The sequence below is a fragment of the Urocitellus parryii genome, chromosome 13 (assembly GCF_045843805.1).
Source record: "Urocitellus parryii isolate mUroPar1 chromosome 13, mUroPar1.hap1, whole genome shotgun sequence".
NCBI classification, from domain to species: domain Eukaryota; kingdom Metazoa; phylum Chordata; class Mammalia; order Rodentia; family Sciuridae; genus Urocitellus; species Urocitellus parryii.
Genome location: NC_135543.1, coordinates 27,229,491 through 27,242,655, shown reverse-complemented (window position 1 = coordinate 27,242,655; position 13,165 = coordinate 27,229,491). Strand labels below are relative to the sequence as shown.

General features: G+C 44.5%; 1 protein-coding gene across 2 annotated transcripts in view; it reads right to left on the bottom strand.

Moving 5' to 3' along the window:
• The window catches only part of Pstpip2 (proline-serine-threonine phosphatase interacting protein 2), a 64,160-nt gene extending 58,154 nt beyond the window's left edge, over window positions 1-6,006 (bottom strand). The window contains exon 1 of one of the 2 annotated variants that reach the window (XM_077792176.1): window positions 5,444-6,006. In XM_077792176.1, coding sequence (XP_077648302.1) covers window positions 5,444-5,476 — 33 coding nt within the window. In that variant the 5' untranslated portion in view covers window positions 5,477-6,006. The remainder of the gene's footprint in view (window positions 1-5,443) is intronic. The other variant, XM_077792175.1, reaches the window with a different exon arrangement.
• Window positions 6,007-13,165: the final 7,159 nt, after the last annotated feature.

Genomic DNA, 13,165 nt, shown 5'->3' with positions numbered 1-13,165 from the left:
CAGTGAGTGATGTGTTCATATAATTCCAGCATCTCAGGCAACTGGGAGTATCCGGAGTTTGAGGCCAGACTCAGCCATTTAGCAAGGACTGGGAATGTGGCTCAATGGTAGAACATCCCCAAGTTCAACTCTCGGTAAAACACACACACACACACACACACACACACACACACACACACAAGAAGTATAATCATACTTTATACAGTGGTAGTATGAAAGAAAGAAAAAAAGAGCTAAGAGTTTCTGCAGATTCATGTTGCTTTTAAAAAAAAAACATAGGGCAGGAAAACACTGTTTTTTAAATTATAAGCCTTTTGAAAATATTTGAATTTTTAAAGCATGTATCTGTTTTACCGTGACTTTAAAAAAAAATAAGTTAACTTTTACCAGCCAACACTCTCTGTGCTTTTCCACTTATCCAGATATTGTCTGATATGTTTCAGTAAGATATTTTTTATTTTCTTTAAAAGATAGGTCCCATGCCTTATTTGTTAAATTTTTCAGGTAAAAGAAGATACAGAATTTTGACAATTACTTTAAAGAGAGCTTCCTCTGGTCGCTCTGGAAAGAATGAGTTGGAGAAGGGTGGCTGCCAATGACTTCACTTTGCCTTTTGCAAAATAATATAAAATAGTCTTCATGGTATTCTAGGGACCACATCCAAGACAGAGTTTTTAAAAATTAGAGCAACAACCTAAACATTGTATAAAGTAGTGCATGTGGTCACCATGGAGTGGCTATTGTGGTAGTGGTTTTTTTTTTTTTTCCTCTCTCTCTTTGCATTAAAAGGGGGGGGTGCTCCCACGCTGACCTACTGGCACCTTATAGAGAAAAGGGCTGCCAGTCATAGCATCAGCTCCAGCTCTGGAAAAGTCCCCAAAGGAAAAGATCCCAATCCGGTCAAAGGTTTGGGAGCAGAGGGACAGCCCTGAGTTGACAATAGGTTAATAAACTAGTTCAAATAGCCCCAGGATTTCCCCCAGGTCAATCCCCAGGTAGAAAAAGGTACTGCAGGTACAAGAGGCGAGACCCAGACTAGGAAGCTGCAATGGACATGAGCCTAGCGAATCAGGAAGACTCTCCAGGGACAGGAATGACCTGGAGCTCAAGTGAGGTACCTGGAAATCCCCTGGGGTGGGAGGACACTGCTTTAATCTACCTCTTCTGGAACAGGTTCTACAGTCACCTGTGTGTGCCCACACTGGAAAGACACTTGTGTCTGAGCACAGCCCATCTAAAGAGTACTGTGTCTGATCCTGCCCAAGACAGGAATTTCTCCTCCACTGTGGCCAGGCCATTTCCTGGAGCTGTGGATGTGGCTTAATGGTCGAATAATAAGCCACATCCACATCCCTGGTTATCATCTTATTCCAATGAGCAGCCATTAAAGTTAACAAAAATAAATTACACAGCAAAATAAATTAACCAACTAGGCACAAAGAAAGTCTGTACAGGGAGGAGTGGAAGAGAAGACACACTAAGGCTGTCACAATATCAGGCAAACTCAAGTTGGGGCCCATCCCAGTTTTGTTTGTTTGCTTTTATACCAGGAATTGAACCCAGGGGCACTTAACCACTGAGCCACATCCCCAACCCTTTTTATTTTTTTTATTTTGAGACAAGATCTCACTAAGTTGTTTAGGGCCTTGCCAAATTGCTGAGGCTGGCCTCGAACTTGCAATCCTCCTGCCTCAGCCTTCCGAATCTTTGGGATTACAGGCAAGCACCACCAACCATACCCAGCTTTCCAATCCCAGTTTTAAAGAATGCTGATTATTTCCCTTTGAAACCTATCCACCAAAAGTTTCCATTAAATTAACATTTTCATCATGCATTTAAATATGATTATTTGCAAAGTACACATCGACTTATACTTTTTCAGGAACATGTACTTCATTTTACCATGGGCTTCTCAACTCCTTGGAATGTTTTTCTCTTGGGCCTGCGAGACAGGGCCTTCTCCCTGTCTCTCTTTCTCTGTCCCCTCGCTCCCCTCCCTAAAAACAGGTATTCACCAAAAGTGCTTATATATATATATTTGGACTTTATCTCTTTATTCTTTCTTCTTGAGTAACTGTCCCCTACCTCCTTTGTCATCCATGTTGATAACAATAGCTAATAATTACAAGTGCTCGCTCTGTCCTAAACACTGTACTAAACCCTCTGGTTTAATCCTCACAAGAGTCCTGTGGATTAGACGCTATTATCATACCCATTTTTATTCATAGGACAACATAGGCTTGACGGATTTAAGCAACCTCCCCAAGATTACCCAACTAGTAAGAGCCAGTGTGTCTCACAGCCTCTGCTGACCGCCAAGGACACTCCTGCACTTCATGCTATTCCATGAATTCTCTCACCTAGACACCCTTTCCAAGAGCTAACTCTACCAGCCCCACAAACCCAGAATATCAACCAGCAAATATCAGGGGTACACAATGCCACGTTTGTACTGAGTTATTAAAATATTAAAATACTTCCAAACTCTGTTGCCTGGTACCCGTCCTATTCCCTGAAAACTTCCACTGCAGCAAGATCGCCCCAAAGAAGCAACCCTGGCATGGTGCAGAGGGGCAGGCACATGTACTGGTGCAGAGGGGAGCTTTGCACTCTGCTGGCCTTTGCCCTTGCAGGTGCTAAACTTGACTACATATTGTTTATATAATTTCTGCCACCTCCTCCTCCTCCTCCTTCTGTCTCTGCAAACCAGTTCCTCCTACTAACTTCCTTATTTCAGGGGCCCCCACCTCATTTTCCAGTTCCCCTTCTACGCAGCCTGATCCCGCCCTCCTTTCCTCTCCTGCTTTCATTCACCTTCATTCTGGTCTGCAGCTTTGACCTCTTTTACCTCTGCAGTATCACCTCCCACCTCCATCCCCTCCCTACAGTCTCCACCCTGGAACAGATCCCTCTGCCTCTGGCCCAGTTTCCTTGACTCCTGCCAGTCAGTTCCCATTCCTAGTCCCTTCCTCCTCCTATTGTTAAGATCAGGTGTTCAAGGCTAAAACTTCCCTTCCCACCTTACATCCTAAAAGACATCCATCTTCAAACCAACTGGTGCCTTATATATTAGAGTGCCTTATCCAGAGAAATTTGTTAAATCTAGTAAATTGATATCCATCTATTTCCAAAGTTTTCTTCCTATTCCAATTACCACCTCTCATCCCTAAAATACAAATGTTATAGCCTTCACCTCAGTGCTATCACACCCTGCTTATTCTACTTCCTGAGAGTAGAACACCTGATCTTAACAATGTAGGGGAGAAAGGGACTGGGAATGGGAACCCTCTGGCAGGGGTCAAGGAAACTGGACCAGAAACACTGGCAGGCAGCATGTAGATCTCCCAAAGCTTCTCCCTGCCCCTTTTTTCCCTGGTCCTGGCTGACCATGTCCTATCCGTCTGATTCCTGGGTATCCATATGCTAAGAACTATGGCAGGTGCTGGGGGCTTAGCTGGAACCCTCCTACCCTGCAGGAACTCATGGCTGGAGCTGCAGGAGAAAGACAGACTCATGTGAAGAGACAAAAGATGGCTCACCTCCACCCCTGGCATGCCTAAGAGGCCATACAGACAGCTACACTGGGACACTCTTGTTCTGCGCCACCCTTTTTGAGGCATTTGCTGAGCAATTAGTCCATGCAGAGTTGTGAGCCACTATTTCTCAGCCCTAAGGCCTTGGGAATGTTGCTTAAGTTCCCTGTCACTCCATTTCCTCGTCTATAAAATTGGACCGTAAGTAAGCTCCCTCATCTGGTAACTGCGAGGGAAGCATTTAGAGCACTTTGACAGAGTCGGTGTGTAGTAAGGATAGCAATCGTTTTTATTATCTGACATCAATGGTCACAGGAAATTAAAGATGCAAAATGCCTCTGCAAACTGTCACCTGGGATCTCAGGGAATTTCTGAAAGTAGAAGCCCAGAGAGTCTCTCCCAGAGAACGGCATCCAAACTCCCTCAACCCAGACCTCATTCTGTCCCTTCCCTGACCACTCCACAAAGAATGCATAGGGAACAGCTGGGGGACTTGCTTACAGTGGCCAGGGGCCCTCTGAGGATGGAGATTTCAACTCTCACCAAGTCACATACCCTTTGGATTCAGGCCCATTTGGCTCATTCAAGAAATATTTGGCGAGGACCCACTGTGTGCCTGCTATGCAAGGGGTAGTGGTGTAGACAGTAGGCACCGTACCTGTCCACAAGTGCTGTATTCTGTGGACCACCAAACTCATTAGCTAGTAAATGCTATGAAGTTTCAGAACATGAGCTATGTGGGCAGGGCCTACTGGGTGCAGTCAAGAAAGGCTTCCCAGAAGGGACACTTGCACTGAGACCTGAAAACTGAGTATCACATTTTGAGGGGGGAAAGGCAAGTGTGTCCTGCTTTTCTTCACAGTGCCTGTCATGGGGACACAAAAGTACTATACTGTGCTTGAAGAATTCCCAGACTTCCTGTGAGCGCCAGCTGTATGGTTTATTGATCCTCTCTGTGAGGCTGCCACAGCCCTTCATCCTACTGGTGAGCAGTACCCAGGACCTCAAAAATGTCAGCCTCACAAGATAGGGTCTAAACTTTGTCCCCTGAGGACAGACAGCCAGCTTTCTCCACACAACAACCCAGGGGACAGGGACAAGTGGTTGTGATGCTAGATAGAAGTCAAGTAGGGTCCCAAGCAGGGCCCCTAGGCTGCTGTGGGCCAACTCTCAGGTGTGGCAGCTTCTTGATCCTTCTTAAAGGGATGAGGGTCCTTCGTCTGAATTAGGAGGCATGGATCTTTAAGAGATACCTGGGGAGTGACAGGCAGGGAAAGAGGACTGGACAGAGGGAAGGGACAAGAAGATATGACACCTATGAATTGAACCAGCCCTGGCTGGCCTTAGATGCCTCCACCAGCTCCTAGGTTCTCTCTCGCCTTGGACTCCCTGGGGTGCCTCATGGGCTATGAAGGTCGTCAGAAAACAGGCTGCTAGCAAAGAAAACCCTCTGAGCTTTAGTTTCCTGGAAAAGGTAGCCTCTGGGGGATGACTGTGCCTCCACTCCAGGTCCTTCCAAACCTGCTCAGGCTCAGCCTCAGCGGCTGGTGGCGATTCTGCCCAGACCTGTTGCTCCTCCCTTTGCGGCTCAGTTTTCATCTGAGGGGTTAGAGGTGCTCTGTCCTGATCCAAGGTGTCTCTGGCTATGCCTGTCCTCTGGAATAAGCACTCGTGGGGGTACAAGGTGAACCCTAGGGACTGACTCCCGAGATTTGGGGACGCGGTGGTAGAGGCCTGGGGCAGAGAGAGGATAGCTACCGTTGTCCGCTCTGCCTGTGCCCTAGAGCAGCAGGACTGGGCCCCGCGGAGCTCTGGGACGCACAGTCACCGAGTGGTGCTGGAGCTGGGTGCCCGCTGGCCCGGCCCCTCGATCCTGTCCTCAGCCAAGGGGCGGACAGCTGCCGACTTACCCAAAAGTTTGCCTTGAATAGTGAGCCCGTCATGCTGGCGCGAGTAGGTGGCGCGGAGGAGAGTCGGTGCAGCGGGAGGGAACACGACAGGAGGCCTGCCAGTCTCAGCCCTCGGTCAGGCACAACTTCGGAGTTCCACCGTAGCGCTGGGAAACCGCCCCCAGGTCCTAAGCCACGCCCGATTCCGCTGGCCGCAGTCCACCCTCTGCGCTCCACCCATCCCCGCCAGCGCGCACCAAGGAATTTGGGGGATCCGACGCACTAGCCGGGTAAAGGGTGCGATCTATGCCCGGATCCAGGCCAACCTGAAGCGCCTCGTCGACATGCAATCATCAGTAAGAGCCCTGAATCCTCCCTTCTTCAGGAAGCCTTTGAGGGTTGCAAAGAAATGGTCCGGAATTCGACTCCGGTTTCTGCCCACAAGACCCCGCTCAACCGAATCCCTCGCGGAGAAATCCAGGCTCTTTGGTTCGCCGAAAGGAGCCTCGGAACCAGCCTGATCAGAGGGTGATGGTGAGGACCCTGTGTTCGCTCCCTAAAGCCTGGGAACTGACAAGCTAGCGGAAGAAATAGACGCTTTGGCGAGTCCTGTGCGCGACTCGGGGAGCATCCACTGCAGGTCAGGCCCTACAGTTTTAGTCTAAAATGTCATTGCTGCAGTCTCCCCTTGACTCTAGGTCCCTTAGCAGGAGCTCAGCTCTTCTCTGACCCCCCTTGGGGTCCTCAGGACCCAAGATTCTTCTTCACCAATCCCACCCCAGCAGTAGGAGCCCGAGCTTCCACCCTTATAAATATAACCCCAGAGCAAGTTAGATCCGTCTCTGCCTTGAAGTAACACGGAACCCCAGGTCTAGCGCTGCCGGTTGCTGTTTCTTAAGAGGGTCCGAGGCAAGACAACAACCAGTCACCCCAGGCAAGAAGTAGCGGGGCTCAAGGAGGGGAGATGAAGGTCAAGGGTACGGTAACTGGTTAATACCCCGCCCGCAACCTAGCTTGGAAATGCAACCATTTGCCTCTTAATGCCCTTCTAATTAGGTCCAGACATAGTGAAAAGGCAGTTGCTAGGGTGACTTGGAAGACTAAAAGTTTCTGTACCCCTTAACACTACCCCAAATCTATTGTGATGACACCCTACCAATAAAGTCACCCATAACTAAAAAGATGGAGCGATGACCTCCAGCCCTGGGCTTTTCCAAGGACACACACTGATCGGTTCACCTAGTGGTTCCTATGCTTTGAAAGCAGTGAGGTCAGAGGAAGGCAGGGAAGTTTGGCAGGATCAGCAGGGGGCACCAGAAGCATGGACTAAACTGCAAGGGTGAAAAGGGCACCCCTAACAAGTTGGCGTGCCAAAGGCAGTACCTGGTTTTTTCATGGAAATTTTAAATATTTGGGACAAATGTTTTGGATGTAATTGTCACTGTCTGTGTTTTAAATTTTAACACATGTATATTGTTTTTAAAGTTACTAACAAGCTTTCCTGATACATTGTGCCCAACTTTCCTGCCTCAGATCTCTAGATCCTGGAACTTTAACTCTTCTCCACCACCTGGTGGTAAAATTTAAAATGGCTGTCCAGGCTGCCAGAACTTATTCCTCAAATTATTAAACTTATTGTTGGAGCAGGCAGTGTATTTAAAAGACAAGTGAAATTTCAGATATTTTGAGAACAAAGTTAAATAATATTGCCACAGAAATTTTGCAATAATGAAATTAAATAACCAGGACATGAAGATAACCACTGCACATATTTTAGCATAATCTCTTCCAATGATATCCATTTGCATGGGTAAATTCTTACTGTACACAAAATTTTCAGTTGTGCTCTTTTAACTTAACGATATTTCACCAGTGTTGCCTAAATACACTTTTTCTAACAAAAAGTCTAATAGCACTCTTAAGCAAATAGACCCTTCTGCATGTAAAACTCAAAAATTGGCAAAAAAATTGATTTTCAAGATCAAAGATTAAAATAATCCACTGTCTCACATACTATTGCAAATAACCAATTAAGATTTTGTGGGCTGGGGATGTGGCTCAAGCGGTAGCACGCTCTCCTGGCATGCATGCGGCCAGGGTTCGATCCTCAGCACCACATACCAACAGAGATGTTGTGTCCGCAAAAACTAAAAAATAAATATTGAAAAATTCTCTCTCTCTTTCTCTCTCCTCTCTCACTCTATCTTAAAAAAAAAAAAAAAGATTTTGTACTGTTTGCTTACTCCATTGTTTCTCTGTTGGGAACTTTTCTCATGGAGAAAGCCACCATCGCTCTTCATTTGTATCCCAGACGTATGCTTTATCACCAAGAGCTGTTCTGATACTAAGTCTCACTTTAAAGGCGTTTTCTGCATCATGGGTGGGGTGAGGTCTTTAGTTCCATCCCAAATTCTTTTTTTTTTTTTTAAAGAGAGGAGAGAGAGAGAGAGAGAGAGAGAGAGAGAGAGAGAGAGAGAGAGAGAGAATTTTTAATATTTATTTTTTAGTTCTCGGCGGACACAACATCTTTGTTGGTATGTGGTGCTGAGGGTCGAACCCGGGCCGCACGCATGCCAGGGGAGCGCGCTACCGCTTGAGCCACATCCCCAGCCCCATCATCCCAAATTCTTTAACTTGTGATCCTTCTGTCTCAATCTCCAGAGTTGCTGGGATTACAAGCATGTACCTTTTAAAGTTCACCAGAGTTAAAAGCATGTGGGATATGTAGGCTCCATTTACCCATATACATGTACTGGGACTGGGAGCTGGGAGTGGAGAGTCATCTATCTTTTGACCCAACAATTTCATATAACTAACTATTTAGGTAAATTCTTACATTTGAAAATTGAAGAATGTATACAGTTGTTCGTAGAAGCATGATTATTATGGCAAAATATTTGAAACAATTACATGTCCATCTATGGGAAATTAGCTCAATGTATTGTGGTATATCTATACAATGAAATCATATTCAAGCAAAAAAAAAAAAGAATGAGGGGGCTGGGGATGTGGCTTAAGCCCTAGCGCACTGGCCTGGCATGCGTGCGGCCCGGGTTCGATCCTCAGCACCACATACAAAAACAAAGATGTTGTGTCCGCCGAAAACTAAAAAATAAATATTAAAACACTCTCTCTCTCTCTCTCTCTCTCTCTTTGAAAAATAAAAAATAAAAAAAAGAATGAGGAAGTTTATGTATGATATATATTACTAAGGCAGGGGGCAAGATACAAAACCAGCTGCCATTTGAAAGGGGAGATAAAAGAATAGACATGTGTTTTGAATGGTTCCCTCTGAGGCAGGGGCTAGGGGCTCAGTGACACAGGACGGAGGGAGTCCTAACTTTTCACTTTGTCTTTTTGGACTTTGGGTTTTATACCCTGTTAAGATATTACAAACTGAAAAAACATTTTTTTAAAAGAAGCATCTTCAATTTCATTCTTAGATTTTGCATAATTTCTAATCATCAAATGGCTGTACCAATACTTAACATTTCCCTAATTATGGAAATACTATTACAATGAATATGTTTTATATAAATCTTGGTCAACATTATTCATAACAGAATTGCATATCAAAGAATGTAAACATTTTTAAGGTTCTTTCTTATATACTGCCTGGGCTGGGGATGTAGCTTAGTGGTAGAGCATTTGTCTAGAATACACAAGGCCCTGAGTTTATCCTCAGCACCACACAAATAAATAAATAAAGTATATTGTCAACTTATTTTTCAGAAAAGTTATACCAGTTTGTACTCAGCAGTTTGCAGCATGCTTATGTCCCTGGATTTTCAGATAGTAAATAACATCACCATTCATAATCCTTGTTAATTTAATCATCAAAACTATCTCATTGTGGTTTTAAGTTTCATGGTTTTGATTTTTTGTGGGAATGGGTTTTGTACTGAGGATCAAACCCAAGGCCTTGTGCATGCTAGGCAAGTGTCTACTACTAAATTATACCCCTAACCCTGTTTATTTGATTTGGAGACAGGGTGTCACTCAGCTAGTATCTGGGATTACAAGCATGCAATGAACCTGAAATTTTCTTGGTTTTAATCTCTACTTGATCAGATTTTTGTGTTATTTTTTTTTTTAGGCTCTGCCCTCTTTAGGGAATTATCCATATCCTTTGCTCTATGAAAGCCTTTTTTTTTCTAATCAACTTGCTATCTTTGTTGCAGACATGTCTATTCCACAGAACAAGTACCCAGCCCATTACAGATACTCAATAATTATTGATTTAATTGAATTAAATAAGTTTTTATTTAATTTGTTTTTGGGGGACCAGTTTTCATGTGTATACAACGCTGTCCACTGATGTCCTCTATGACTTTTTTGGGTTTTTGCTCCCAATTTTTTTCCTATGGAGGATCAGTGAAATATAGACATGTTTTGGGAGAACCTTGGAAAAGTTCTATTAATCACCTAGTTCCAAGCATTAGCTGAATTCAAAAAGTAAAAATTACCAAACACCACAGGGCACATATGTAATCCCAAGTATTTGGAAGGCTGAAGCAGGAAGATTGCAAGTCTGAGGCTAACCTGGGCAACTTACTGAGACTTTGTCTCAGAATTTAAAATATTAAAAGGGCTGGGGATATAACTCTATGTGGAGCACTTGCCTAGCTTATATAGGCCTGTGCTGAATCTCCAGTACTGCCAAAAAGTAAAGAAGAAAACAGAAAAGAAAAGAAGACCCTGGCTAGTAAGAACATCGTGTCCTGCTAGATTCAGGTTCCCACCACATTACCAAGACCTGTGGAACACACACCTTTGGGCCCCACCTTTGCTGTATCGGTGTCATTCTCAAGCTATATGTGACAGCTTCTGGGAGCTTTGCATTGATCCTCCAAGAGGAAACAGAGATCCTCTCTTCCTTTAACTTTTCAAACAAACATTAATTAGCCCAGTATCTGCCCAAAACATGTTCTCCCCTCTACTGATCCAGAGGTACATGAGGTGCTAATTAGTGTTAGCCAGGGACAAGCTTTGCACTCCTAGGGTAGATGTCCTGCCCACCAGCAGCACACAGACCAAGAAAGGAAGAAAAGACAGCCCTTCCGTCCCCCTGGCCAGAGGAAATGGGACATAATTTCACTGAAATGACATACAGGAATAGTGGGTGGCAAAAATAACAAATGCCATTATTAACAGATTTCCCCAATATCCATACTTCAAACAGCCAGGCATGATGGCTTATGCCTGTAATCCCAGCAGCTCAGGAGACTGAGGCAGGAGGATCACAAGTTTGAGGCCACCAGCCTCAGCAACTTGCTGAGGCCCTAAGCAACTTAGCAAGACCCTGTCTCAAAGTCAAAAATAAAAAGGGCTGGGGCTGGGGATGTGGCTCAGTGGTTAAGCAGTCCTGGGTCCAATCCTTGGTACCAAAAAACAAACAAACAAAAAAACCCTCTGGGGATGGGGGTGTACCTTTGTGGTACTATATGCTTAGCTTTCATACGGATCTGGATTCAATCCCCAGTGCCACCAGAAAACAAACAAAACTCTGAGAGACACATTCCTTTCCCCTCTCCTTCCCTCCCCTAATCCATTTGTTTACTGGTCAGGTTACTCTTCTTAGTCCATCATCCTTAAAACACTTGTTTCTTCAGGTCCCTCTTCTACTCACAAAACTACCAAGTTTTCCTGTTGCCCATCAAAATTAAATACTAGCCAGGCACAGTGGTGCATGCCTGTAATCCCAGCAACTCAGGGAGACTGAGGTAGGAGGATCAGAAGTGTGAGGCTAGCCTCTACAACCATCTGAAAATTTAAAATAAAGAAGAGGGGTGTTTAGGAATGTAGCTCGGGGGTAAAGTGCCCCTGGGTTCTATCCCCAGTAAGGAGTGGTGGGGTGGGGTGGGGATTAAATTCCATTGCCTGTGCCTGGCCTCTCAGACCTTCCTTCCCAAGGCTGGCCCCACTCTACTTTTCCCTTCATCCCCCCCATTCCCTGAGCTTTACATTCAATTCAGGGTCCTGAGGACTCTACTTACTAGAGTTTGCAGGCTACCTGAGTGACCTTTCTCCTGCACCTGCCCCCATTACCACTTCTCCAGCCCTTAATGTCTTCTCACTTCTTGAATTTCTAGAACTTGTCACATAAACTATCCCTTAATGATATATTATTTATGTCCTTACTTTCCTCCCCAATAGTTTCTGTTCCTCTTAGAATCCTTACCTTCCCAAGACTGCAGAGCACCTCAAGATAAGGATGATATTTTCTCATGTAATCAATCACAAATTGGACCATAATAAAGCTAGCCAGGGATTTCAATAAACTCTTCCCAGTTATCAACAGCAACACTCATTTTTATTTCAGTCCCATCATCTGATTTCTCTCTTCAAGGGAGGCAAGCAAACCTAGCAGGGATCCCAGCAGCCAGATAGCTAAAGCCAGGGGGGATCCCAAGGACCTGGACCTGACCAAGCAGTGGCCAAGGTATCAAGGTCACAAAAGTAGGGTAAACTGAACTGGGTGCAGTGGTGAATGCCTATAATCCCAGCAGCTCAGGAGGCTAAGGCAGGAGGATTGCAAAATCAAAGCCAGCCTCAGCAACTTATCGAGACCCTGTCTCAAAATAAAAAATAATAAAAGGGTTGGGAATGTGGCTAAGTGCCCCTGGGTTCAATTTTTTTTTTTTTTTTTTGGTTAAAACCAAAAAAAAAAAAAAAAGAGTAGGGTAAACTGGGTGGCAAGTTGGTGTCAGAATTGGAAAGGCTGGAAGTTGTCACTAAGCTTACTGAGAATGGAACAGAGAGTAAGAATAGCGCAGGAATGAAATAAAAGGGTTAAACATCCAGAAGGAGGCTAAGTGGCTTGGAGCTAGCTGCTTGGTAGGTTTTGACATTTGCCAGTGTAAGAACATGGGTTAGAGGACCTGTTTTTCTTCTCTAATGAGTAGTGTGCCTGCTGAACACTTCTCTCAGAATTTTCTAGATGAGCCATTTAAGGAAGGCTATTAATTATCTAATGTGCAAAACTGAAATTTAGTCATTTCTTAAATTATTGTTTTTAGCAGCACAGACCTGTATTTTTATTACAAAAATAACACTGCTCACTGTAGACAATCAAAACACTATGAAAACACATAAAAAGTAAAGTTCAGTATCCCACCATGCTCTAAAGACTAACCATGCTTCACAGTTTGTGTATGCTTTCAAATTTCCATATATATCTTTTTAAAATAAAAAATGGGTTCACAATAAGAAAAGAACAAGAGTTATAGGACATAGCATCAATTTAAATTTTAATTGAAATGAGTGAGGCAGAGCTGAGGAGACAGAAAGAAAAAAAGAAAGAAGTTAGTGAGGGAAGGGGCTCAAAGGATCCTCCTGGCCAGAGTAGTATAGAGTGATAAACTCTGATAACTACCATCACAAAGGACAATCTACATATGTGGGGGCTCTTTTTCATCAAAAGCCATCATTAAGAAATCAAAGGTAGCAGTGTGCCTTGGCACATGATTCTAACCCAGCAACTCAGGAGGCTGAAGCAGGTTTCCAAGTTCAAGGACAGCATAGGTAATTTAGAAAGGCTCCAATTCAAAATGAATTAAAAAAAAAAAAAAGCTAGGGATGTAGTTCAGTGGTAGAGTGCTTGCCTAGCATGTATGAAACTCTGGGTTCTGTCAGGCATGGTGGTGCACGCCTGTAATCCCAGTGGCTTGGGAGGCTGAAGCAGGAGGATCACAAGTGCAAAGCCAGCCTCAGCAACTTAGCAAGGCCCTGACCAACTTAGCA